Raw genomic sequence first — 24,498 nt, 5'->3', positions numbered from 1 at the left:
CAATTTGGGAGCAGTGGGAAGGAGAGTGGGACATGGATTTTTTTTTGCTGTTTAAATTATAAAACTGAATTGCAACAGGCTGACTTCCCACCTGCTACTCAAGTGAATGACACAGCCTTGCAGCTGTTTGGCAGCCTTCAAATGTCTGGCGTGCAACGTTTCAAGCTCTTCAGGGTTTCACTTTCCCATTCATGGGCGTGGAGGGTGTTTGTGAGCATTTGTAATGGTCCTTAAATGCAGACACAAGGCAGATTTTACTTGGCTTTTCCCTTCTATTTGATCAAAAGCAGGACTAAACTGCATTGGAGTAGGACCCGTTCCTTCAGCCTTACTCCTGGGAGCCCTTCTATGCACTTCACTGGGATTACTTACATGCGAAAAATTAGAGAGCCAGGCTCTAGTTTAATTCTCTTTTCAATCAACCGAGAAGTAAGAGCCAAATGAAATCTTACTCGCATCTGCATTCAATGAGGATTATAAATGCATGAAAATATAGGGCCCAGTCCTGCAGGGCTTCAATGAGACGATTTCCAGGATCAGGCTCCATGATTTCAGTGGGATTTCCTGTGTGAGCAAGATTTTGCAGGACCAGGCCCAGAATTATAAGAAAATTGCAATGCAAAGCACGTAAATAAAGTGTGTGTGTTGTGTGTCAGAGCCACCAGAATGGGGAAATATTTCACTAGTTACATTATTGCGATGATTTGAGGAAGAGCAACCCTGAAAAATACTTTTGGTTCTCTCTTCTTCCCCCCCCTCCCCCAAATGTGCTACCTGATGGAGAAGGTTTGACACAAATCAGTCAAGTCAAATGCCACTGGGTGGGCCCCCCGGCAATCGCCATTGCCCCTTTGAGGCCATTTTTCCTGAGCAGAGCCGGCCAGAGAATGGAAATCCCCTCATGCAAAAAATTACGTTTTTCAAAGATTGTTCATCCCAAACTGGGACCCAAAGTCAAAAATGCAAGATAATTCATGGGAAGGGATTTCCTGAAAAACACCCATTTTGAGAGAACCAAACCCGAATTTTTTGGCTTGCTGGAGGCCGAGTACCCCCGTTTTCTGCCTCCCTCCCGAGTCTCGCTGCAGTCCCCCGGAAGGCTCTTGGGAGCTTCACTCTCTCCCTGCGGGCAGAAAGGGAAATTGCCAGGAGCCTTCCAGGAGGGCAGCTGGGGAGCCACCATTTTAGCTGGGGAGCCTGATGGAAAAATCAAAAGTTGTTCAGCAAAATCAAAATGTTCCCATGCGAAAAGGGCATTTTCCACCAGAAATCCATCCGGATGGGAAATTTCCAGCTAGCTCTGAAACTGCCAGCACCATGAAGTGCTTTTATGAGCGTTTAAACGAGGAGTCAAAATAAAATCTTCGACAGCCGCCAGAAAGTTAGGCACAGGTTTATTAGCTTGGGTGTAGGGGGAGTAACTAGACCTACAGCTGTGTGGCAAGACATGGGGCCCAATCCTGTAAATTACTGAGTCTCTCCTGAGAGCTGCCAAGTACCCGGACTGAAGTAGACTCCAGCTGGAGTTTCAAGTGCTCAGAATCACACAGATTCAGGGCTATAAAGAAGACATGGGCTTCTAAAAGGGGACACCTTTGAAAACTAGATATATTGAGGTTTTTATCTTCACAGAAGGAAATGAGGCATTTTAAAGTAAGCTTAATCTCCACAGACGTTCAGGGGAAGGAAAACCCCTCGTCGTTTAAAGAGGTATTTTATTTTCTCAACAGGGAAAAAAGGACATTTATAACAACCAGACACAATATTTTCTGGCTGTGGTAACATCCTGTAATAAATTGCATCTGTAACCTTGGTTAGCGGGCTCGTCCCACTGTTGGAAATACAGGGCCATGGTAATATCTATAGGCTATTGAAGTGGCATATATTGAAGACGTGTATCTTAGGAGTGGAAATTCTCCGAAGTTACGTGGTAGTGTAATAAGACAGCATACGCTTGTGCAGATTTGCTGCTGGGGTACAGAAGGAAATGGGTGTTTTTAGTGAGGCACTTATAAAAAGGTCCCCATCCCTGTAATATCGGAGCCACTTAATGTCTTTGTCTCTGCAGCAACCCCGCAAGGTAGGGAAGTCGTATTATCTCCATTTTACAGAGAGAGAACCGAGTCCCAGAGAAATGAAAATCATTTGCTCAAGGTCGCACAAGAAGTCTGTGGCGCAGGGGGAACTGAACCTGCATCTTCTGCTGCTCAGTACCCAACCTGAACCCCATGGCCATCCTACATCCCTTTCCAGTATCTCTCGTTGCAGGCCGAAAGAGGAATATGGCTTCCTTTGCTCTTTTGAGAATCAAATAGTTTTAAATGGAATTGCTTGTGCTTTTGAAAGGTTGGGGTTAATAGCCCTAGGAAGTGAAGGCCTCTCCTTACACGCAGGCCAGGGATAGCCTGCGCAACACGATAGTGCATGATTCCATCCTAATGTGTCCCAAGCCTGACCCAAAGGGGTGAGATGGGAGGTCAGCTTCAAAGGCCTCTCTGTTGTGACTCCTGGCAAGGGTAGGATTTTAGGATAGGCCTGGCTGTCTATGAAGCAGTGGACCAGGCCCAACCAGTTCACTGGACTTCAACCAGTGACCAAGAGACAAAAGCCAACACATCCTTTTACCAGCTTCCCAACCTATCCAACCCTTCGTGAATCGGTGTCAGTAGAGGGCCAGGTTTTCTAATGCTGGACTCTAACAGTTGCCTTGTTTGTAGGTCCAAATGCCACACTTGTTTTTCTGAGTGCACAAGTGTGCAAGCTGTACATGGAAATATTTGTGTGTGCAAAGTTTGTGCCTACACAATTGGAGGCAAAGCTAAGAGCAGCTGAAAATCTAGCCACATCATATTGCGTCACTGAAAAATATAGCATAAGACTAGCACAAATACTGTGTTAGCATCATTTGTGGTTATCTTCTATTGATTGAGATTTGGCAGTTCGGACTTGCCAGTCCACTTTGAAACATGTTCATCATCTCTAAGCCAGGCTTTAGGGTTGTTTTAAAGGGTAGCTGTCTTCCCAAGGCAAACAGTAATTGGCTATCATCTTACATTGAGCAGACGGTTGGTGAAAATCTCGGGTACCTTTAATATGCTTCAAACTTCCTTCAGTTGATGTGGTATGAAGTTAGGTGTATTTCCTGTATCCCATTTTGGCTTCATCTACATTACCCCACACCCTAACCTCCACATGAACTCAGACTGTGCTACCTGAGATACATTTTTAGTATGTATGCTGCACACAAACCCATACTAATACATACACGTACATGGTACTCACATTCTCAGGGAGCTGCTCAGATATTACAATGATAAACATGGTATAAAAGCCTATATAGAATAGAATAGATTTGTTATGAAATAATGATTCTGCCGGTCTTCAAGAGAAATGTATATCTTGGCCAGAATGAAAATGAAACTCAGAGAATTACAAAGGATATCTGAAGAACAAAGACTCCTGTACCGAAGGAGGTTAAACATAAAAGTTGGTGCAGTCCCAGTACAAATTAGACAGTATCACTCACTCTTGAAATTACCTGTGATCCTTTTTTATGCAAAGTAACAGAACTAATGTAAAAAGTTGGTTAGTTATGTTATTAAATGTATATCACTTAAGGCATCAAGGAACATAATCTAGCATGTAAAGAACAGGACTGGAGGTCAGGGCATCAGGATTCTATCGCTGGTTCTGCAGTAGATTTCCTGTGTGACCTTGGTCAAGTGCTTACCATCTCTGCCTGCATTTCCCCCATTTGTTAAGTGGAGATAATGCATTCCCTATTTCAAGGTTTAATTAATTAAATTACTTGGAGATCCTCAGAAACGGAAATTATTATTACAGCCAATCTAGACATATACTCCGTGGATAGCCACAAATAGCACATTTGGGGCTGGTCAAACATTTTCAATCAAAACTTTTTTTTAAAATGGAAAATGGCATTTTCAGGTTGATGCAAATTTTTATGCAAAGTCACAACTTTCATAGAAAATACTTGATTATTGTGTTGGAAAATCATAAAACTAAATCCCCCCCAAATTTTGTCATTTTTAGGGTTTCAGCAATTTTCAGTCAAATATTCTTGACTGCCAAACACAACAAAATTTCAGTTTGGGGTTTTTCAACAAACATTTGAAATTTTGTGTGTGGGGGGGCAACCTTCCATTTTTCACCTAGCTGTACCCACATGATTTTTAAACAATCAATGCTTTGAATACATGTATTAATATGTAAAAGTGTCCTAGTGTGAATAACTTTCTGCCTAAGGCCCCAATCCAGCAAAGCACTTAAAGTTACATGTGTGCTTAAGCAGTCAGCAGTCAAGTTGTCTACTACCGGAGTAATCAATGAGTTTATTTTCATGCTTCAAGTTACACACATGCTTAACTGCTTTCTTGCATCAGGGTTTTAAGTGTCTTATTAATGCCCCTAACCCTAGCCAGTGCAAAAGTGATTTAAAAATCATCCTCTAACACATGTCAAGCGAAAGGAGGAGTGAATAAATTTCACCATCCCGCTGTCACCTCTCAACAGTTATGTGTAATGCTCCTGCACCAATAGCTGAACAGTATTTGAAATGTCGTGGGACACCCCCAAACAGCTGTGCTACAAGATAAAGGGAAACCCTTGATTGCAGACTAAGGCAGCTGCTGAATTAAACCTTTGTATCTTAGTACGACACAAAATGATTTTTGTAACTCCCCTGTGACACGAGAGAAAACCAGAACCCAAGCAGGTGTGGGACAGACTGACGAGTCCCATTTATAAGAGCAGGTCTCCAGAACTCAGAGCTGGCTGATCCTGAAAGGTGCTGAGCGTATATCACTGCCACAAGATCCTAGGGACATGCTGGCACTCAGCACATCTCAGAGTCAGGCCCTTCAGTTCTGGATTTCTGCTGTGGACATTAGATAGGTAGGATCTCCTTGTGACCTGGCTGGGCACAGAACAAAGGCCAGCCCCTTGCCATTGGTAACCTGTCACGTTTACACACAAAAGTCACATTAAGACACAGTCCAAGCCTAGAATCTTCCTTGGCCTCTTGTATAGGGTTTCCTCCTTCATATTGGTCCAGGCCACCCTTTTCTCCCCCTCTCCAGAGGGGGTAATTTACTTGGGAAACTCCAGGTTCTGAAATCCCCTCTTCCCAATGGGGGCATGGCCTAGAAATCAGGCCTGTACCCTAGGACAGGGCCTGTACACAGACTCAGCCCTTGCACAGTCCTCTGCATCCCCTATCAGTAATGTGCCGGAGGCGGACGTGTCGTGACTTATTCCCTGGCTGTGCCTAAGCCCCAACTCCTCCCCCCAGGGAAATACTGGAGGTTAAATGCTGCAGTGACCAGCTTCGGAGGGGGGTGATGTCCATTGTAGAGCTTCTGGTCCCTCACCTGCCATGCCTTCCGCTCTCCCAAAACCATCAGAGCCACTAACTATTCTTAAAAAGAACAGGTGTACTTGTGGCACCTTAGAGACTAACAAATTTATTTGAGCATAAGCTTTCGTGGGCTAAAGCCCACTTCATCGGATGCATGCAGTGGAAAATACAGTAGGAAGAGAGAGATATACAGAGAACATGAAAAAATGGGTGTTGCCATACTAACTATAACAAGAGTAATCAATTGAGGTGGGCTATTATCAGCAGGAGAAAAAAAACTTTTGTAGTGATAATCAGGATGGCCCATTTCCAACAGTTGACAAGAAGGTGTGAGTAACAGTAGGGGGCAAAATTAGCATGGGGAAATAGTTTTACTTTGTGTAATGACCCATCCACTCCCAGTCTTAGACAGGAGAAGGGCTTCTGTGGGATCTGGGGCAGGGTGCCTGTCAAACTCTTTAGACAGGAAAGAAGGGGTGGAGGGCTGAGGAGAATTAAATGGCCTTTAGAGACATGCTGCGAGCACAGCTGCTGGCACAGAGTAGAGCCAGACCTACTGCCAACAGGCTTTTTGAGTGAACCGCCCCACAAAGCTCTGCCAATCCACCTTGGTCCTCACCCACAACAGACTTGCACAGAGAGGCGACTAACTGGGTGGCAATTTTATGATGTGGGCAACTCGCCTCTAACAACCAAGCTGAGATCACCCAGCATATAGGCACATGTGTTTGACCTCACTCTCCTCTGTCATTTGCTGGCTTATAGGGATTATTAAATGTTCTATTTCCATCCCTTACACGTTTGTAATTATATGGCAAGGAAGGGCCGCGTGAGCCCTGTGTCAGAATGCATCCCATCTACACAGAGGGCTTGATCCAGTGCTCAATATGTACCAGGGCTTGCCAGGGCCGAGTCCCGGCACCTCTAAGCATGGCAGTTCATAGCCCCAGCACCTCTGGGCTTGCTGCATCGGTTATGAATGTACAAAAAATTGCTTGAGCCCTGACACCAATTTCATTACAAATTAAGCACTGACTTGATCCTGCCTTTTTGGAGTGAGTTGGTTTCAGTGTGAGCAGGAGCTGCACGTCAGACACTGATGCAAATGCTCCCCGTTCTCCCCTCACGCTCACCTCCTCTGTTTAAAATGGAAAGAAATGCTACTTTAATAACAAAAAATCCAAACCTAAGTTAGGTCCCGGCACCTTTGTGTTGCCCGCCCCCTGCTCTGCATCCCAGCACTGCAGCTGGGGCCTCCTCGCAAATACAATGCAATGAAAGAAATTGCAACACAGCCAGATGGTAAACCAAGGAAATCCCCCTCCGTTCACTTCCTTGTGACTATTCCCTGCCTCTAACTGCTCAGTAACTTCCTGGCTAGGACGTGCAGCCCACAGCCTACACGCCTCCTCTGCACTGTTTCCCTGGTGTTTGCTAATCATTGCTAGAGGCAGATCTGAGCCACAAAGCTTGGAGCGGAGACTGAACCCACCATTTGGGGGTGCCCATAGCTGGAGTTTTAGTGTGCGACAGACAGGGCCTGAGCCACCATGTTAGGATTTGGATCCCCACCTTCCATAAAGTTCATGGGAGTTGGCAGCCGAGTCCCAGTCAGAGCCCATGTCATAGTGGAACACCCCTTGGTTCACATCTCAGAGGCCTCTGTGGTGCTGCTTCTCTCTCTCCCCTCCTGTGAATGTCCTGATGCGCTGCCTGCAGGGGCTGCTGGTCGCCACTTATGTGGCTTCAGGGTTTGCTACACTAATGTTAAAAATGAATATGTATGAACACTGAGCTAATCGCGACCTCTTCCAGGCAAGGACCCACCCCCCAGCTAGGTGTTTGTACAGCACCTTGCGCAGTGGGGCCCAAATGAGATTGGCACGTCCGTGATATAAATCCATAATACTATCCCCTGGGTGTTACACTACCAAATCAACCAGTTGAAAACGATGCTGTTTCTGTGGAACTACAGTGAACCAGGACAACGTGTGCATGAAAGTTTAGCTATGTCATTAGGAAGAATGGGCCGAGTGGGTCTGATTGAAATCCTCATGGACTTCAGTGGCGTTACCCCAGGGATGGCTAGGCCCCAGCAAGGCATTGGTAGTGCTGCTTTCTTTGTAAGAAAAGAATTCTGTTTTGACAGCTCAAACTTGCAGACAGAAAAAATGTGCTTAAACAACCTACGGCCATCACTGACCCTTGTTCTTATTGAGGGGAAAGGTGACCCAAGCCCACAACACAAGAGATCCTGGAGATCTGGATTCTTGTCCCTCTTCTGCCAGACTCCCGCTGTGAGTTGTCACGGTCTGTGCCTCAGTTTCCCCATGTGTAAAACAGGGATAACATTTACCTAACGCACTGGAGGACTGCGAGGCTAAGTTAAGGCTTGTAAAGCACTTTGAGATCGTGGTAGAAAGCGCTACAGAAGTGCAAAGTTTTGTCAGTTCTGCTCCGAGCAACAAGAGTCAAGTGAGCGAACGCCTCTGCTGAATGCCATACAGCCTATAGAGCAGCGGATTTTCTTCCATGAGACATTTGCCTGAGTTACGGAGGGTTGCTGCCTGCGTTACTATAATTGCACGTGGATTGTTTTAAAGGCGAAAGAGCACTGGGGAGACATAAAGGTGGGATGAAACTGCAGAGGTTGTTGGTATGCATTTGATTGAGAGGTATCATGTTCCACATAAAGGTTTTCTTCCCCCTTCTCTCCCCGCTCTGCAGGAGGAACAGAAATGCTTAGAAACGGTGGAACTGGAGAGCTATGAGAAGTGCCAGGATCTGCGCGCTCTCTTGAAAAGGAAAAACCGTTTCATTTTAATTCGATCCCCGGGTAAGAAGGTAGGATTCTCCTTCTCTTCCCCTTAAACTCCACTGCCTACTGAAGTATCTATGTCTATGTGCCTAGACACCTAAGGACACCAGAATTCTCATTCTGATTTTGCAGTGATTTACAGTAATGAACTGGCTAAGATGTGTATCTATCATCCCCGCCGTGACCTGTCCCTCCGTCTGGGCTCTGCTGTGTCTCATAGATCCTAGATTGCTCACAAACAAGGGCGATTCTCCCTTTAATGAAATATGGACCTGTGCTTTTGGAGTGGGAGGCTCTGAGGTTGATCTCCAATGCAGCGGGGATTTTCTGAGCAGCAAAGGAACCCCCATAAAGTGGCTGTGAACGCTTTACAAGTGGTGGGGAGGATGGAATGCCCTGTTCTTCTCGTGGGGCAGGAAGAGGGGGGGAGGACTTCTGTCTTCACAGCTACTTTCCCTCAGGAGAAGTGTTTCCTCATGAATTTTTCAGCTTTAGGGAGTTCTGTCCTTCTGTCGCAGATACTGTTTCATCAGTGGAGAATGAAAAAACCTGCTTCTTTCTGCACCCATCTGTTCTCCCCTGGGTCCTGATTTAGGACAGCGCTTAAGTTAAACACGTACTCGAGTCCCGTTGAAGTCAGTGAGCATTATATGGGAAAGAGTATGGCTGAGTGGCTAGATCATTGGACAGGGACTCCGGTGACCTGGGTTCTATTCCCAGCTCTGACCTTCTGTATGACTTTGGGCAAGTCATGTTTACTCCCTGTGCGTCAGTTTCCTCTTGTGTAAAATGGGAATAGTGATGCTGATCTCCTTGGAGAGCTAGTGTTATTTTAGGAAATCCCCCAAACTCTAGCACCTGGGGTTCCTGGGTCACCCTTTGGTTCCACCCAAAATCAGTGCAGGAGTCAAAAAGCCTTTATAAATGTACTATAGCACTGAGCCACAGCGTCAAACCCTGCTTGCCTCGCTCGCCCACACAGCCTCGCGGCTTTCAACGGAAGACTGTTGTGAGCCAGAAGAGCAGGATTGGGGCCCTAGTTTTGACAGTCATGTGTCAGAAACAACTCAGTTAGCCCTTTTGTCCCTAACGTTTGAGTCAGCAGAATTCTCTGAACCCCCCAGTGTGTTTATTTGATTTATGAGGAGTGATTGTTTTACAGCACGGCTCGCTACTGGTTCTGCTTGGGAGTTTACCATAATTCCCTAGTTACAGGCTGCATAGTTAGACATCTTTATGGGATAGAACTTTGCAATCATAGAAATGTAGGGCTGGAACGGACCTTCAGAGGCCAACTCCAGCCCCCTGCGCTGAGGCAGGACCAAGTACACCTAAACCATCCCTGACAAGCGTTTGTCCAAACTGTTCTTTAAAACCTCCAGTGATGGGAATACCACAACCTCCCTTGGAAACCTACTCCAGAACTTAGCTATCCTTAGAGTTAGAAAGTTTTTCCTAATAGCTAACCTAAATCTCCCTTGCTGGAGATTAAGCCCATTACTTGTTGTCCTACCTTCAGTGGACATGGAGAACAGTTGATCGTGGTCCTCTTTATAACAGCCATTAACATTGAAGACTGTTAACTGAGGGGGAACCTGTCTTCTTTTCTCAGGACTAAACATGCCCAGGGTTTTTTTAAACTTTTCCTCCTATCTCAGGTTTTCTAAACCTCTGATCAGTGTTGTTGCTCTCTTCTGGACTCTCTCCAATTTATCCACATTTCCTAAAGCGTGTCACCCAGAATTGCACACAGTATTCCAGCTAAGGCCTCACTAGTGCCGAGTATAGTGGGCAATTACCTCCGGTATCTTACATATGAAACTCCTGTTAATACACCCCAGAATTAATTAGCCTTTTTTGCAAATGCATCACATTTTTAACACATATTCAATTTGTGATCCACTATAACCTTTTCACCAGTACTACCACTTAGTTATTCCCCATTGTGTAGGGGTGGGCTAGGAGTGCAGGCTCTGGGGTGGGGCTGGGGATGAAGGGTTTGGGGTGCAGGAAGAGGTTCCGGGTGGGGGGGTGGTGGCTCAGGGCTGGGGCACAGACTTACCTACGGCAGCTCCCGGTCAGCGGTGTGCAGAGGTAGGCTTCTGGCCTGTCCTAGCACCGTGGACCACGCTGTGCCTGAAGCGGCCAGCAGCAGGTCTGGCTCCGGCTCCTCGGCAGAGGCGCACAAGCAGCTCAGCACGGCTCTCGCCCACAGGCACTGCGCACCCTCAGCTCCCATGGGCCAGTTCCTGGCCAATGCGAGTGTGGAGTCAGTACTTGGGGTAGGGGCAGGGCACAGAGCACCGTAGCCCCCCCGCCTAGAAGCCGGACCCACTGCTGGCCACTTGCGGGATGCAGCGCGGCGTCAGAACAGGTAGGCATTAGCCTTCCTTAGCCGGGGAGCACCACTGGCAGGACTTTTAACGTCCCGGTCGGCGGTGCTGACCCAGAGCGACCCAGTGCCTCACAGCTTACAAATTGATTACTTAATAATTTGTTCCAGTATCTTTGTTGTTGCACCGCAATATCTCACTTCTGGTTTTTCTTTTGATTTGTTTTCTTTTTTCTTTTTTGCCTAAGACTGAGAACATGTCACTGAATTATTATGTCTCCTCCTAGTTCAGATCTGACAGGCTGGGGCCAGGGGATTGATCAAAACAAATTCATTTCTACAAGGATTTCTGCAGCCAAAAATGTCAGCACCTCAGCTCTGCATATTTTACCTGAATGAGGACTATTCAGTCACTGTAGGGTTTTTTGAGCACACTCAAGTTTCAGTTAGTATTTATTATTACATTAATGCTGAAAAGTCTCAACTGAGTTCAGGGCATAATTGTGCTAACCGCTGCACAAACACGTAGAGACAGGCCCTTCCGCTAAGAGCCTGCACCCCGACCAGACAAAGGAGGAGAAAGGAAGTAACATTATACTCATTTTGCAGATGGGAAGTGGAGATAGAGATTCAGTGACTCGCCTAAGGTCACACAGGAACTCTGTGGCAGAGCTGGGCTCCTAAGTTCCACACCAGAGCTGTCACCACAAGACCAGCCTTCCTCTCTTATTCGTGGGGTTTCTTGCACTGTGACTAAAAATGAATAGCAGCTTCATCTAGTATTTTAGGTCCTATGAGCCTAACCGCACAAGGCGCCATGCACAGCCTGTTACGCGCCGAGCACCCACAGCTCCAGTTGCTGGGTTCCATTAGATACTTTGGGCCATTCATTTTTAAGCCGAACTCCCAGCTGCAGTCAATGGAGATAAGTCTGCATAGAAATGACAGGCCCAATAGGAACCTAGTGTACGTTGCTTAGATAGTAAAGGATCAAATCCTGCTCAGCTTACTCATTCAAGGAGCGGCATACGTTTCCGCGGCACTACGCACATACATATGGACACAAGATGTGACCCTAGGGTCATGATTTCCACTCCCCTAACCCACCACTGAAGGTTAACGTCACCTTTTCAAAGCACTGGCCTCATGGTGGCCCCTCCCCGCCCTTATCCCCCATTCCACTGCCCTGTATAATACCAGGGCCCTCATTAAAGGGAGCTCCAGAGAGAAACCACTTGTTAATAACACCATTTTGATACATGAAAAGTTCACTGTCTGTAGCGGTTTGTTTTCCTTTTGGCTGTGAACCTCGGGAGGGTGTTGACACACAACGTACTTTCACAGATGTCAGAACAGACTTCCTTGAGCAGGCCAATGTACACAACTGTTGTCTTGCTGTTTTGAAATTGCAGCTGTGGCGATATTTATCAACGAAACATTTTCCATTTGGGAGCCTTGCTGCCGTCCACGGTCTGTGCAGCAGTTGGAAATCACACACCTCCTTATCTGGATCTCTGCACTCTTCAGGCCTAGCTGCCTTTTCTTTGCCACATTTGCTGATCGTGGTCTAAATGAGTGTGAAAAGTTTGCTGAGGTGCTGAGTTTATGGGAGCTGTGGGCTCTTGGCCCCACTGAAAAAACAACAACAGGGCACTTTTATTTAGATGTATAAATATGGGGTTTTGTGCTGAAGTATAGGGACCCACAATTGAAAATCTTGGCCATGGTATCTGCAAACAGCAAATATGGGAATACTACCCCAAGATGCTCAATTCCCTGTACAGACCATCCATAGTGTGTTAAGGTGCAGTACATGCGGTAAACATCTATCATGGATCTATGACGATGTAGGCAACCTATGGCACGCAGGCCGAAGGCGGCACGCGAGCTGATTTTCAGCGGCACTCACACTGCTCAGGTCCTGGCCACCGGTCTGGGGGGGCTCTGCATTTTAATTTAATTTTAAAAGAAGCTTCTTAAACATTTTTAAAAAATTATTTACTTTACATACAACAATAGTTTAGTTATATATTATAGACTTAGAGAAAGAGACCTTCTAAAAACGTGAAAATGTATTACTGGCACGCAAAGCCTTAAATTAGAGTGAATAAATGAAGACTCGGTACACCACTTCTGAAAGGTTGCCGACCCCCGGTCTACGATATCATGAAGTACCTATCAATTAAAAAAACGTATGTGTTTTGTTCTGGTTTTAGAGACACACTTACAGTACCTGCTAGAGAGAGCCTCTTACAAAAATATCTCCGCTTTTATTTGTTCTAGGATGGAGGCTGGGTTATTCTGGGAAAATGTTTGAGCATAGACATTTTCATGCAGCCTTTACTCTCGTCTTACTCTGTTGTTGGTTTACTTACTCACATGGAACTGAAACAAAGTATAATTAAAGAGAAGTGAGTACAGCACTTTGCTGAAGACTTGAGACCAGGAGAAAGAAAGGTGGAAGCATGCGAAGAATTTGTTCTGTTTAGAAATCTTCAAATGAGTCAATCCACCCTCATCAGTTAAATTAAGCAAGTCATATAGAACTGAGCCTGTAACGGAGGACAATAACCTTGGAAATCTCTGTGCCAAATGTACTGGTGTAAAATGTGTCTGGTGCAAGTCACTCAGAAAGGGAATCTACAAGGCAGTCACTTGCACCAGTTTAGCATGTAGTGGTTGTTAAAGCCTGCACCGTCAGGGGGAGTGTGTGGAAATGAGGAGTGAGGGATGGAGCAAGAAAAGCAACTAGCAAAGACTCACCAGCTATTTGAGGTGATGTCACTCCATTCCCAATGCAGCCAGGCATAAATGGGTGGAAATCCCCAGTGACTTTGCTGAACTCAACTCCAGTTCACTTCAATGGGGACTATATACCTGTTTATGCCAGGAGCTGAATTTGGAGCCCACCACAAGTTACAAGACTTTGCCACTTACACCTGATTTCTGATGGACTTGCACCAGTACATGCATCCTACCGGAGTTTGACACAGATACTGCTCTGCATGCAGCAGCTGAGAAATACAATAATCCCCTCCTGAGCCATCCATTCTGATTTCACTTTTCACCTGAAGACATAATCTGACAGGGACCAGGATTCATGGCAGAAACAGGGAGGGAGAGGATTTCTTGCAGGTCCTATGACCTGGATGCATGTCCCCGTCCCTCTCCTAAATGGAAAGCCAGGCAGGGGTGGCTAAGAGGCACTTTTAGTGCTTACTGGACGTACTATGTGCGGGAGGAGACAAATGGGATCATATTGAGAGACGCCTCTTCATTTTACGGCTGAGAATGAACCGTATGTGAACCTCTTTTATCCCATTGTATCAAGTCAGTGATTCAACATGAACAGGCTGGCCTGTGCCCTCCGCTGAGTTCAGTTTTAGTAAATTGCATAGCCCTATTCATTGCTTGCAGTGGTCACTGTTGCATCAGATTTAACCATAACGGCTTTTACTAGAACACCAGGACTTTGTTTATGTCATGACTCACTCTCAGCTGGCTTAGGGAATGGGAGAGCAAATTTATATCCAGCTCATTGGCCTTTGGCTGTACGTTTGGGCTGCTGAATTTCTCTACCTTCAACAGTTTTGAGCAGAAGGTCAGGCCGCGTGCTACATATCTGCCATTACAAACCTGCTCAGGGATGGTCTGTGTCTGCTCAGTGTCTCTCCTGCACTTCTTTAATATTCAGGTTGGGAATACCTATACCAGAAAACATACAAAGAGAAGCAACTCTGTTTACTGTTCCTAGGTTCCACTTTAAAGTTGGTGGTAACCTGAGCATGACTAGTTTATAGACCCTTATGGGGGGGATCAGATTTGGGCTCTAAATCTTCCAAGATCACTTTTGTATCTCCTCTTATACTACTTTCAAAACACATGCTTTGCAGAGTGCTTCTCCACATCAGAAATGGCTGGCTGCAGCTTCTCTTAAAGTCCATCAGCAGCACGTCTCTCCCTAAGTCAAGGCTATGTCCTTGACGGTACAACATAGCTTAGACCCCAGATTCTGCAGAGCCACAGTGAGGGTGTTCTTAGCAAGGATTTTCATTCAGAAAAGATGCCCCAGGCAGCCCATCCTCTTCTCTCTGCCTGTGATAGTCAGCCTTTAACTTCACCGATTTAAAACAGAGCTGTCTGGAACTCTGCTTCCCTGTGCTAAGAATGCTTAGGTACAGATCCCGAAAGTGGTGACCATCTTCAGCGTAAGAGGATAGAGGGGAGGGATTTTACTTGTGCGGGGTCCATTAAGCCCACATTGCCTGTGAAAATACTTAACACCTACACAACACCTGTTCAGCCAATAAATAACCTTCAGGTGTAAGGTAACAGTGTTATCCCCATTTTCTAATGGGGAAATAGAGTCAGCTCCCTCCACGTGGCTGTTTGCATTAAGTAACCAAGGTTGTTCCATGTATCGAGACTTACGGAGTGAATGGAAGGCTGGTATAAGGGGCTAAAATTCTGCCCTTGAAATTCCACAAGAAGGCCTAGGAGGTGAAGAAAAGACCAAGGGATGTGCACAGTATCATCTGTGCACCCCGAATGTGCTGGTAATGAGGATTAATGGCATTTTGGGGTGGGCAGAATTATTGCAAGTTTTTTTTTAAATACTTGCCACTTTTATGCAAGGATCTCAAAATGCTTTACAGATATTAGGGTGAAATTCACTGCATGCAAAGGGCCAGTCCAAGGCCCAGACATCACTCAACTCCCCAGAATAGGGCTCAAGTGGGACCAAGACCCTTTGGTGTGCTGGTTTCTGGTCACCAGTTAATGAATTTAGCCTTAATCCCCTGTGAATACATGGGTTTTAAGGCCAAAAGAGACTATTGTGATCATCTAATCCGCCCTCCCACATAACAGGTCACAGGACTCCCCTGAACAAGTCGATGGCAGAACCGTCTGACTCCAGTGTGCTACGCACAGGAGCGCAAAGCTGGGCCTGTCACACAACCCCCATTTTACAAATCGGGGGACACCTCGCTCAGAGCACGACTTGTCCCAGGTTACACAGCCAGTCTCTGGCAGAGCTGGGGAGAGAACACAGGTCTCCTCCCTCCCAGTCCTATACCGGAGCCTCACAAGTATCCTTTCACAATCTCCCAGCCCGCCGGGCAGGGTATTGGAACTGCCAGAGCTCCAGGTAGGGGCCTGTAACTGTAGGTCAGCATTAAATTGTGCAACCCACAGTTACATGCCAGAGGGACACCTCAGCTTCTCCTTAACGATGAACCATCCCCGGAGCCTTCGCTCAGCCCTGCCACACAATCACAGACTGACACCAACACTTCGTCACGCTCCACTCTCGGAGGCCCGGGGGCTTTGTCAGGGACCCAGAAATGAGGCGCACAAAGTGGCAACAGAGGAAGAAGCTTGAAATCAGGGGATCCTTTCCTTGAACAACATGTCCAGAGTTCTCTGTACTCCCGGTATAAGCTGCCAGGTCTTTGCCAGGCGGCCCAACAGCTGAGCTGTGCACAAGGAAATCTTTCTCACGGGCTTTTCTAATCGCTTAAGAGCAAAACTGTTTCCAAACAAAGAGGGTTTTAAGCACACACAAAAAACAGGCCCTCTTTGGGCTAAAACAAAACCAGCCTGGCACAGCGTTTTGGAGACTTGCTCTCTCCCTTAGGTTCCCTGGTTAGCGTGACCTCAGGGCCTCCCGGACAGGGGGTTGTTTGTATAAAGCTCAGGCCCTTACCTCTTAATCGAGCTATTCGGGAACATCTCCGCCTCATCTCCCCACCTTTTCCCACTGGTTCTCATGTAGGAAGCAGGACATTCTAGGAAGGATTAAATTCCCTTTTTGCTATGCTGAAGTTAAGGGTCTCCTGCCCCATTACAGTCACCTTCATGGCCTTGGTTAATAATTTATAGACATTTAAAGTGATGGTTTGCGCGGGACTGAGACGAATTAGAAACGAAGGCCAGTGACATCCCATCCCTCCTAATGAAGGGCAGCTGCAGAGAGAAAGGAAGATAACCGAGTGGTTAACGCTCAGGAGAGGGAAGGAGGAGGCCTGGCTTCTAGACCTGTCAGTCTTCCTGTGACGTTGAATGTTTTGGCCCTGGTGACCTGCTTAGACAGAGGTTGCCTGTTGATTGTCACCTAAATAAAAGGGACCTGGTTTTCAGAGAACCCATCCCTCCAGTTAACATCTGTGCAAGTGGTGGGTGCTCAGAATATCAAACCCCTGTAGGTGCCTCTGTAAGTATAGGTGGAGGCGGTAGCCCTGCCTATTAAAGATGCTTGACACTTCTTCCCATTATAAGGCTCTGTTTTCAGCCACTTATAATTTGGCCAAACTTCCCAGGCCAATGTCTGCTTTAGGCTGAATTTTTCTGGAAAATTTCAGCCCAAACAGTTCGACCATTTCCAAGAATCTGCTAACCTTGCACCCCCCAGACTTTGAAACAGGGAGACTGAGGTCAGGGCACCTAGGTTCTGTTCCCAGCCCTGCTGTGTTAGACAAAGTCAATTAACCTCTCTGCCTCAGTTTCCCTCTCTGTATGCTTGAAGAAACTTATTTCATTAGCTAACGGATCCCTGTCAGGAAGCTTTTCCAGGTATGCAGCCTAAGTTTTTCCTCTCTTAATTTCACTCCATTGCTCCTAATAGAAGTAAAAGCCAGTGATGGAGAATGCCCATTAGGTCATTTCATTGTTGCCCAACTGAGAAACTTGAATAATTCCCCCAGAAATGGTTACATTTAGTTACATTCCAACATCTGAATGCATGAGAGGATGTTAGATTTGCCAATGGCCAAGGCCATTCTTTTGAACAAATGCACTGTTTCAGAACAGGCCTTGGGAGAATTTCCACGCTATTCGCTTGTACCTATTGCCAAGAATTGTCTCAGTCAGGTTCAGAGATAAGTAGAAAAGAGATATTTATCATGCAGTGATCACAAAACACTAAAGTTTCTGGCATGGACATGTATCAGGAGACCATTCAGATAAGCACAGAGTTCAGACTCTTGGAAGTCTGTTGCTTATTCATTCACTAGAGAGATTACATCCCACCTACAATTTCCTTCAGGGAATGCTGCCTGGGGTTTATCAAGGCAGAACACCAGGAAATCCCAGCTGGTTGGGAAATTGGCTCTCCCAATGCAGAACATTTCGATTAAAATGAAAAAAAAAAAAATAGTTGTCATTGAAATTTTCCATGGAAAAGTTTGATCTTTCAGTGAAAAATCAAAAATTGAAATATTTAAATGCTGCCACGGTGCAGCATGGAAGTTGTAGTTTATGTGCTTTGTCGTTCTTCTCTATAGACTGGGCCCCCGGGTCAAACTACATCTCCCATGATGCACCATAGGCTCAGAGGATGGTGAGCAGAACAGTTGCATCATGGGAATCCCTGGACCCCCTGCACAGTCCGAAGGAATGGGTTCTGTGCTGGGGATCTCCTGCTCCTCTCCAGGCTTCAGCACAGCCTCTGTCCAGCTATAGCAGTGGATCATATCTGTATCTGGTACTACAGTCTCAGAGCTGCTGAGTCCCTGCTCTGTCAGGGTGGAAAGGGGAGAAATTATGGCATGTTGCTCTGCCAGTTTATCCTTCTGAATCCTCCCGCCCCACTGCCCTGCAAGCCTATCTGTGCTCTGCAGAGCCAAGCTGTGCGTACCCCGGCGCAGAGGCCTAGAATCCTGCCTCAGTCCTATGCAGCACCACTACGCAAGAGCAAACAGAGTTTGTTCCTCACAGATTTCACGCTGATCTCTGCCTGCAGCGTGGGGGGGTGGGAGTTGGAGATACGGCATCTTATCGAACCTAACACCGCAACAGGAGCATGAGTTGCTCATTCGGGCAAGTCCCCTACACACAGTCCATCCATTCCCTAAGTAAACAGCCATCTGTTGCTCCAGGAACATTTCATCCCTCTTTGCGGGAGGAAGAAACTGTCACTCGCTTTATTAATTTAATTGCTAGTTGCAAAAATAAAAACTATAGCAACAAACTGTCCAGGATAACAAAGCTTTGTTGATTGCGGCTGCGGAGTGAAGGCATTGCAAAGTGCAAAGGAATGTCTAGTTTAAACACGGCCTCAGCTGGATATCGAGTTTAACACACTAATGATGTATAAGCTACTTCTCTGTCCTTGGCAAGTAACGTTAGGATGAAAACATCTCTCTACGTCTCTCATCTTGCAGGTCCATGATATCAAATTTCAGGGGCAGAATGCGGAAGAGAAAGAAGCATGGATGAAAGCCCTGAATGAAGGGATCGGCAGAGCCAAAAATAAAATACTTGATGAGGTAAGATAAATGGGTTTCAAGCTGTATGCGTTTGTGGGTCAGCCCTCATTCACTACCGTGTAGAGGGGCGCTGAAACCCCCCCGCCTCCCTCACCCCCTCGCTTCAGGTCCAGATTGTGCACCTGGAGTCCAAAACTGCTGTTAGCAGGTTCAGATTATAGCTACACTCTTGAGCTTGTGGCCAGGTGTCACATTAGCCTTTCTCCCCGTTCCTTCCTTTGCTCGAGCCTCCTGAATACTAAGCAACAACAAAGGTTAGAGCAAAAAAGAAAAAAAAACTCTTGTGGCCAGATTCAGAGGTGGAGTGAGGAGAAGTGAGTTACGCTCCCTTAGTCTGAGTTACACCAGGCAAGGCTTAGTCAGGGCCACTTGAATTTCAGAGCCAGAACATGTAAGAAGTTAAAATAGCAGCTGGTTCACACCTTCTCAGGTCCTACTGCTAGTTGCTTTTCTCCTCTCTTCTGGCCCTGTACTATGTGTGTTACACAGACTACTTAAGACTCAGTGAGCCAAATTCAGAAGAGCAGGGTGTGGAGAGCGATGGGGCATGTTATGTTGTTAAATGGGTTAGACTGTGATTTGGCATCATGTACATGCGGAGGGGCCTGGAAGGTGTAGGTGGGTGGGTGTGGCCTCAAGTTAGAGTCTCTCTAGACTCCCCCAGAATTTGTCCCTTGGAGTGGGATAACAATGCTGTGTCTTTCCTCCCTAACAACATACCTGCGAATGTGGGACATGTACGTTTCAGCAGCATTTTATACAAGCCTCTTGGGGATAACGTATAGAATCCACCACCCACTGAGCATGGCATTTGCCCCCTGCCTCCTCTGTAAGGGTGGGACTCTCCTGGAGGACAAAAAGGGGGAGGAGAGAAAATTGCTGACCCAGTGGGGTTGGCCTGAGCTGCAAAAGCAACTAAGAGCCTGGTCCAGAGCCCATTGAAGTCAGTGGGAGATGTTCTAATGACTCCAGAGGGCTTTGGATCAGGCCCTAAGTTAATCCACTGGAATCTCTGTCTACCCCTGTGGAAGGAACGTGGGCACTGGAGCTGCCGCAGCTCGGAATTTGCCAAGCAGTTGCTCTGCCCCATGGAAGGACTTTCCTGCCCCTCAGCCCCGTGGCTCTCTGCAGCACACAGCCTGGGTACTGCACCTGTAGATCTGGACACGCGTGTAATCGGACACAGAGTCCACCAGCTTTTCGCGCTGCCTGGAGAGACGCCTAGTGGAAAGTTACTACACACGCCATTAGCGCTACCCTTCGGCAACACGTCACCAAGAGCTGCCTGCGGCTGTTCCGGAGAGGTTGCAAAGAAGCTGCCTCCCCCCCACCCCGACTCTGAAACGCCCCCCAAATCTAGACATTCAGGCAAAGGAAGGACCAAAACCACACAGCGTAGGATTTGACATGGAGCTAACCTCAATCCCTTACCAGGAAGGGCAATATCTATTATGCAGTAGTAGGAAGTGCATAAACTCCCCCAAGCTAAGGAGAAGCCACCATGAAGGGAATGAAGCCACCATGAAGAAATGAGTAGGGGGAACTTGGAGAGTAAGAAACCAAGAAGCTCTGATTAGTGAAAAACAGGCCAGGCTTTAGGGAAGTGGAAACTAGAGTGCTGTGTAAAAATCTCTGAGAGAAAGGCCAGGGATAAAAAACCACCACATGCCTTCCAGGGCCGGCTCCAGGCCCCAGCCCTCCAAGCCTGTGCTTGGGGCGGCACCTGGAGGGGGGCGGCACTCCAGCCGTCCGGGGAGAGCGGGGCCACAGCCGGGCTCGGCGCCCTCCACGCGGCGCTCCGGCCGGCCAGGGAGAGCGGGGCCACAGCCGGGCTCGGCGCCCTCCACGCGGCGCTCCGGCCGGCCAGGGAGAGCGGGGCCACGGCCGGGCTCGCCGCCCTCCACGCGGCGCTCCGGCTGGCCAGGGAGAGCAGGGCCACGGCCGGGCTCAGCGCCCTCCCCTGCCGCACTCCCCGCTGGGGGGCGGCGGGAGGCTTTTTTGCCTGGGGCGGCAAAAAAGCCAGAGCCGGCCCTGATGCCTTCATCAAGCATGCACTACAGACATGGCGTTGCAGAATGCATACTCGGCGGGCTCATTCCTGGGCCTCTTATTCGGGCAGTGAAGTCAAGGGGAAGTTGGAGTAAGGGGTGGAGAATCAGACTCCAATTGCACTGCGCCATTTTGATAAGAAAACATTTACACTTAAGAGATCCAGACTCTCTATTTTTATTCATGGGAGGGAACTCGCAGTAACTGGAGGTGGCCCAGGGAAGCAACCTGCTGGTATCACCAAATCCCATTCGGTGTCCGATGTTTTTTAGGGCAGGCATTGCTCGTTCATCATTCCAAATAAAAAGCAGCATTTGTAAGTAACTGGACCAGCTGGGAGCAGCAGACAAGCTGGGGCTATATTATAAATCTGAGCAGCAGAAAACTCAGCATTCAAGCTTGCTCTCATGTTACCCATGAGCAGTAGAGGTGATGTAATGCAGCGTAATGCTGGGCAGTCCTTGCTGTAGCAGCCTGCCTCTGTCTCCCTGGTTGCTGGGAGAGACCAGCGCTGGTGCTGCGTTCTCTATCCGAAGTGGAGCTCTCGTTCTCTCTCTCTGCCCTGGCGATGATGACGTGCAATGAACTCCGCACTCCCTTGCACAGAGTATCGCCCCCGGCCACACATATGGAGATATACCTATCCCATAGAGCTGGGAGGGACCCCGAAAGGTCATCGAGTCCAGCCCCCTGCCTTCACTAGCAGGACCAAGTACTGATTTTTGCCCCAGATCCCTAAGTGGCCCCCGCAAGGATTGAACTCACAACCCTGGGTTTAGCAGGCCAATGCTCAAACCACTGAGCTATCCCTATCCCCAATACTTGTGGGCGTGAAGTGCTGCATGCTAACTGCTTCAACATCTGTGTGCACATGCCCTGTTGAAAATCAGCAGGCCCAATCCTCTGCTGGCACAAGTCAGCTGCGCTCCACTGAAGTCAATGGGGGCTATACTGAGTTACACCAGCTGAGGAGTTGGCCCATTTTGTTTCCTCCCCCAAAAATTGACCCCATAGGCCTGGTCAGTCTTTCTACTCCAGAGAACTCTCTTCTCTCTGGGGAGCTGAGACAGGTAACTGGAAAGAGATGCATGCAATCAATTGGCATTTCTAAAGCCCCTATTGGTGCTGGCCCCTGTGCCTTCACACACTGAGGACTGAATCCCTGGCTGTGGCCAATAAGCGCTGGGTGCAGCTGGGGGGATGCAAAGGAGACATTCATGGCTCCCCGTTCCTGAGGTCAACTCTGTGAGTCACCAGCCCCAGCGTAGTTTAGAGCAGCCTCAGAGACCCTCTGAACTAGATCATCGTAGGACCATTATGCCAGCTGGGATCACTAGAGTGTGGTACATTGTGGCAATACCTCAGCATGCCCCCTGCACTAGGAAGGTGGAGGGGCGGGGGAGTCAAGAGTGGTAGGCCTAGAGCCAGAATAGTGAAAGGACTTAGCATTGGCTCTCATTTACCACGTGCGAGGCAATGAATTTTAAATCTGATTCCAGTAAGTGAACATGTTAATTCAGCCACTGTTGCAATTAATCCAGGTCGCTGCTCACATCTTCTGTTCAGCTCCTGAGATCATTAAAGCTCTACAAAGAAAGGTCTGTTAACAAGACCTGCTGATACAGTTCACAGTCAGGTCAGGATTATTAACGTGCCTTCACCTCTAGGATTAGTTTTACTACATCTCCCTGCCACGTTCCAAGCCGGAGTGCAGGACAACAAAAGTCTCTTGTGCCCTCCTTTTCCTGCTCTGTAGGTACCTAGGGATTGGCAAACCTCAGAAAGTTGGATGGGCCAAGTCAGACACTCTCAGTTTCACCTGTGGGGTTGCAGAACTAGTGTCGCATCTTGCAGATGAAGTCAGTTCCACTCTGACACAGAGCTATCATGAATGTGCATGTTGCAAACCACACGGAGAATCTGGAGCTAGCATCGCATTCCAAGGGCCCCTGGCTAAGGTTCTGAGTGCGGCTCTACCAGATCACAGCTGGGTTTGCTTTGAAAATACTAAATGGATGTTGTGGCCACGTCGAGCACTGTTTTGTTGATGTCCAAGTTCACATTGCTGGCAGCCCGCAGTAAGGAATGGAGGATGGCGTTTAAGTCTTCCCCCACCTTTTAGCTTTGCAGGAACAAACCCTGCAGATTGTCTGCATACGTACCGCAGGGGATAAGAGGATGAAGGAGCCTGTTCTACAAACATCCACCCAAGAAAGAGTTGCGTAACTTTCCTGCTAAAAGAAAAGTTTTTGGCAACTCAGTGCTCAAGCGCCTGATACATACGGCTACTAGGGTGACCAGATGTCCGGATTTTATAGGGACAGTCCCGATATTTGGGTCTTTTTCTTATATAGGCTCCTATTACCCCCCATCCCCGTCCTGATTTTTCACACTTGCTATCTGGTCACCCTAGCGGCTATAAATAAGAGTTCAGCATTGAGCTGTATTGTAAATGCTTCTGAAAGGGAGTGCAGGTTTTAAGGCAATATAATGATGCTGGTGAACAATAAAAACCACACAGAAAACAAATGTTAAAGGTTTATAAATAAAATAAATAAATTAATGGAGATATCCCATCTCCTAGAACTGGAAGGGATCTTGAAAGGTCATCAAGTCCAGCCCCCTGCCTTCACTACCAGGACCAAGTACTGATTTTGCCCCAAATCCCTAAGCAGCCCCCTCAAGGATTGAACTGACAACCCTGGATTGAGCAGGCCAATGCTTGAACTACTGAGCTATCCCTCAATAAGCCTAGAAATCTGGGACCTGATTGTAATGGTGACATATTCAAAAGCCATCCTGGCTACAAATGCACCCTTACCAGAAATGGCAGAAAAAGACAAAGAAGAAGTGGGCTGTAGTCCACAGAAGCTTATGCTCTAATAAATTTGTTAATCTCTAAGGTGCCACAAGTACTCCTGTTCTTTTTAAAGACATTCTCATACCTTCTCAATGAGATGGTTTTAGGCAACTCAGTGGTGTTCTCCTTTCTTTCCCCCATTTAAAGGTGAAGATAGATCAGAGCCTTTCCCTGGAACATGTGACTCGAGACAGAGTGAAAGTCAGTCATGGGCGCAGACCACCCACCAGAATTCACCTGAAAGAGGTAAGAATGCACCCCGGGGTTGCATGCTGCAGCACAGTGAAATCACCTGTATGCAATCTCCATCTGGTAAAAGACCCAAGCCGGAATCAGTGAGAACTATTTCTGGGTGTATCGTTCATGCTGATTACATGCAAAACACAAGCTTCTATCTGACCCCTTACAGGTAAAACTAGCCGGTAACTGGAGTAAGGGAAAGCAAGTTTTTAATCTGTGGGATGGTGGACTGCAGCTGTTTAAGATTTTTGCATCCTTCAGATTGGTAACTGCTGCAATATGTTGTGATATATTTTGTGAGCCTTTCTATAGTTCATGAGCTGCTTCTTTGTTTGGCATGTGCCATTACTGCTTAATTAAAAAAAAACAACAAAGCACTGAGAATGGGTTAACACTGTTTTTTCTAAGACAGTTTTCTAGAGCAGCCTATTTTCAGTTCTCAGTAGCTTTTCTGTAGCTAGTATTTAAAACAAAAACACACACATGGCTAATAAACATTAGATTCCTATTTCCGAGGGAGTTTCTACACTGAAGTAGTAGTGATACTTTAGAAGA

General features: G+C 47.2%; 1 protein-coding gene and 1 long non-coding RNA gene across 4 annotated transcripts in view; one reads left to right on the top strand and one right to left on the bottom strand.

Annotated features, from left to right (window-relative positions):
• The window catches only part of LOC135973893 (uncharacterized), a 69,106-nt gene that overhangs the window by 4,880 nt on the left and 39,728 nt on the right, over positions 1 to 24,498 (bottom strand). The gene's annotated exons all lie outside the window — the stretch shown is intronic.
• The window catches only part of PLEKHO2 (pleckstrin homology domain containing O2), a 43,743-nt gene that overhangs the window by 11,168 nt on the left and 8,077 nt on the right, over positions 1 to 24,498 (top strand). Inside the window, exons 3-5 of one of the 2 annotated variants that reach the window (XM_005294818.5) lie at positions 8,105 to 8,221; positions 18,690 to 18,794; positions 23,851 to 23,949. In XM_005294818.5, the coding sequence (XP_005294875.2) occupies positions 8,105 to 8,221; positions 18,690 to 18,794; positions 23,851 to 23,949 (321 nt within the window). Of the gene's footprint in view, positions 1 to 8,104; positions 8,222 to 18,689; positions 18,795 to 23,850; positions 23,950 to 24,498 lie in introns of those variants that run through there. The other variant, XM_042856588.2, reaches the window with a different exon arrangement.

The sequence above is a fragment of the Chrysemys picta genome, chromosome 10 (genome assembly GCF_011386835.1).
Source record: "Chrysemys picta bellii isolate R12L10 chromosome 10, ASM1138683v2, whole genome shotgun sequence".
NCBI lineage: Eukaryota > Metazoa > Chordata > Testudines > Emydidae > Chrysemys > Chrysemys picta.
Note: the sequence above shows the minus strand (reverse complement) of the source record. Positions and strands in the feature narration are given on the sequence as shown.